The sequence below is a fragment of the Pinus tabuliformis genome, chromosome 6 (assembly GCF_031772625.1).
Source record: "Pinus tabuliformis cultivar Carrire ecotype Pingquan chromosome 6, CPIR1, whole genome shotgun sequence".
NCBI classification, from domain to species: Eukaryota; Viridiplantae; Streptophyta; class Pinopsida; order Pinales; family Pinaceae; genus Pinus; species Pinus tabuliformis.
The window spans coordinates 739,088,704-739,092,372 of record NC_142292.1 but is presented as its reverse complement, the minus strand read 5'-3'; the positions used below and the strand labels follow the sequence as shown (position 1 = coordinate 739,092,372).

The window sequence follows — 3,669 nt, the reverse complement described above, 5'->3', positions numbered from 1 at the left end:
ATCAATTCAGTCGACTACATCTAGTGACACTACCTCGGAGATAAAAGAGAACAAACAGGAACATTAATTGACCTTGGGCATGCTTCTAATAAACAAATATTTAAGGCCCTAGAAAATTTTGTAAGAGAAACCAAGAAAAGACTAAAAGGAAGAAAGGTTGGCAGTAATAAGATTCAACAAAGACAAAAATAGGAAAGGGATAGCTAGGAGGAGTTCAAGAGCTGGGAAATAGAAAAACTCAATATCAAAACTCTTACCAGAATTGATGATCCACTTATTGTAGTTCAGTAATTAGTACATCAACTAGTCAACTCCAATGAGCAACTGAATTATCAGGTAAATGAATTACAAAACAGGGTGACAACTCAAGGAAGTCAATAATTATATATGGTAATTCAAAATTCTTATAAAATTTTTGTTCAAGCAAAGCAAGAGCTCACTACAACAAAACCAGCGATTTGCGCCAGATTTAGCGCCAGATTTTAGTGCATTTTTTTTGTAATTGTGATGAGCAACCTGGCGCTAAATCTGGCTCTATTGCACAATTTTTAAAGCGTCCTTTTTTGCACCTGATTTTGCATCCTTTTTCACGCTAGATTTTGCATCATTTTTTACACCAAACTATGCATCATTTTTTGCGTCAAATTTTGAACCAAGATTTGCATCTTATTTTATGACAGGTTTTGCTTCTAGTTTTGTGTCATTTTTTGCATCTATTTTTCATTCTCTTTTGCTTCCTATTTTGTGTCATTCTTTGCTTCCATTTTTGCACCATCATTTGCATCAAGTTTACATTGTATTTTGAATCCAATTTAACGTCTTTTTATGCATCCATTTTGTGTCAGTTTTTGCATCTAGTCTTACGCCAGGTTTTGTATCTAGTCTTACACTAGTTTTTGCTTCTATTTTTGCACCAGCTTTGGTGCCTATCTTTGCACCATGTGTTGAATTTGATTTAGCACCAAATTTTGCATCCATTTTTGTGCCCATTTTTGTATCTTTTTTTGGACCATGTTTTACATCCACATTTACGTTGGATTTGTCTCCATTTTTCCCATCTCATTTTGCACCATATTTTGCGTCATTTGTTTCATCCAATTTTGCATCATTTTTAACACCATCTCTTGCATCTAATGTTACATCATTTTGAGCATCCAAATTTGCATTTATATTTGCATCTTATGTTGAGTCATGTGTTGTGTCCACCTTTGCATCTTATTTTGTGTCTAATGGTACATTCAATTTAGAGCCATTTTTTACGTCTACTTTTGTATTTGTTTTTGCACCAAGTTTTGCATCCAATTTTAAGCTATTTTATGCCCCTTTTTGCACCATTTTTTTGTGTCTACTTGTGTCCAATGTTGCACCATTATTTACACCGACGTTTTCATCCAATTTTGCATTTTTTTGGTGTCTAGTTTTACATCGTTTTCGCCATCCAAATTTGCATCTTTTTTTGCCTCATTTTGTGTCCACATTTGCATATAATTTTGTGTCTGAGTTCGAGCCTAAATTTGCATGTGATTAGGAATCATTTTTTACATCCAATATGGCATCCTTGGTTTCACCTTTTCTTAGCCCCATTTTGCATCTTGTTTTATGTCTTTTCTTACATCTTTTTTTTTCCCTTTTTTGCACCCAAGTTTGCATCCCAAATTTACACCATTATTTGCATCATCATTTGGCATATTAATTTGTAACGTTTTTTGCTTCTTTTTAATGCTCAACTTTGCATCTTATTTTACATCTAGTTGTTGTCTTTTTTTACATCTAATTTGGTGCCCATTTATGTGTCCTTGTTTTTTCCCAATTTGATATCCTTTTGTATGCCATGTTTTGTTCCCTTCTTTGTGTCAACTATTGCACAATTTTTCACTTCTAATTTAAAACACTTTGTATGTCAATTGTTTGCATTTTGTATTAATTCCTAGTTTAACATCCAATTTTACTTTCAATTTTGCATCCATGGTTACATCCGCATTTGACTTCTTATATAGAGTATATTTTTCTTTACATATATGACCCCCTTTATAGATTCATAGTGAAATATATGATAGTTTCTAAATATCATTAAAGTAGATATCACAATTCAAAATCATTTGTAAAGAAATTTAAGAGAAATTGACAACATCCATCCAAAAAAATAACAATGTGTCATTAACAATTTTCAAAACATGTATAAAATAGCAACATAATACTAATAAAATCAGTATTATTTTTAATCAAAACAAGTAAAATTCAAATATGATTAACAAATCAAAATATTTCATGAATATCATTATTCTACGATAAATTAACAACATACATAAATCAAACTCATCGTATGATTACAAAATCAAAATGTCTCATTGATATAGGGTAAATTCACAACACCCATCTAAACATAACAATGTCATTCTACACAATAATTTCTTCATAAAAAACAATGCATGTGCATGCCTAGCTACCACCACCAAGATCATCCTCATGATCATCTTGACCATCCTCATTACTCTGATCCACATCATCACCAACACCGCAACTATCATCATCATCTCCTCCTTCACCACCATCATCCTCATCCTCATCCTCATCATCTCCTGATATATGTTGAACATAATTTGGATCATCGTCTTGGCAATCATTACCTATAGCATTCTGACAAAAAAAATCAATATTACATGTTAGTATTAATTACATAACACAAAGCATGTTTTTGTTATACAATGTTAACCATAAAATGAGGTAAGATATAATATCTAATAGTACTAAAAAATAAAATGAAAATATGGTTTAAAAGTATATTGGAAATCCAACTAAGATTACATACCATAGAGTCCATCCAAACAACAAATTCAACCCATCTCTTTTGCTGCAGCACCTCCTTTTCCAAATGATTTGGAGGTCTTCCATATTTTAGTTCCTATCAATCAGTAAATAGGGAGAAATTAGATAACAATGACTTTATCCTAGTACAAAATTTATTAAAAAAATATCACATGTTTAATATACTTACAAAGGTTGTTATCAGTGCTTTTAAACCTTTCTGGCCACTACGATGAGTGACTTTTGTCTTGGTTAACCTCGCCTTGGATGCCTTGTCCTTAAACATAAACCAATTCAATTTATTTTCACACAAATACATGTCTAAGATACTTATAAGTATTAATACATTCTAAATAATGTTTAATGAAAAATTCAATACCTGAATGCTCTCATTGTCGGCTTTTCTTTGTGCATCCAACTTCTCATATGATTTTACAAGTTCTTTCCATACTTTAAAAGGTATGTCAATAGGTCTTTGTTTCAGTCTTTGATCTTGAGGCATTTTTTTAATTTTTCTTGTTTGGTTAAAAATTTTGGTTAAAAAAAACCGAACAAGTAATTCACATCAATGGCATGGGGACTCTATGGATATGGGGACTCTATGGATATATCAATGTCTAGGATGAGAAAGACAGGGATGGGATCAGTGAGGGCTCAATGTCTTTGTTGTCATCAGAGTCCAGGTCGGTTGATGGCAGTGAAATGGAAGGGTAATCCCCAAGGTGGTTTGTTGACGATGATCAGACATGACACAAAATGAGGCGTGGGCTCGTTCTGAAGACCAAGTGAGTGGATTCCTTTGATGTGGAGGCCATGGACGTGCCCGGTGTTCATAAGGGCCATGATAAGGACCTTTCATTAGGA

The 3,669-nt window shown here is 32.8% G+C and overlaps 1 protein-coding gene across 1 annotated transcript; it reads right to left on the bottom strand.

Annotated features, from left to right (window-relative positions):
* Window positions 1-2,232: 2,232 nt before the first annotated feature.
* Window positions 2,233-3,391, bottom strand: LOC149260865 (uncharacterized). The gene is made up of 4 exons (XM_089380813.1): window positions 3,185-3,391; window positions 2,996-3,082; window positions 2,810-2,902; window positions 2,233-2,637 (listed from the first exon to the last, which is right to left on the bottom strand). The coding sequence occupies exons 1-4, from the start codon at window positions 3,305-3,307 to the stop codon at window positions 2,440-2,442; spliced, it is 501 nt and encodes a 166-aa protein (XP_089236939.1). The 5' UTR covers window positions 3,308-3,391; the 3' UTR covers window positions 2,233-2,439.
* Between the last annotated feature and the right edge of the window lie 278 nt (window positions 3,392-3,669).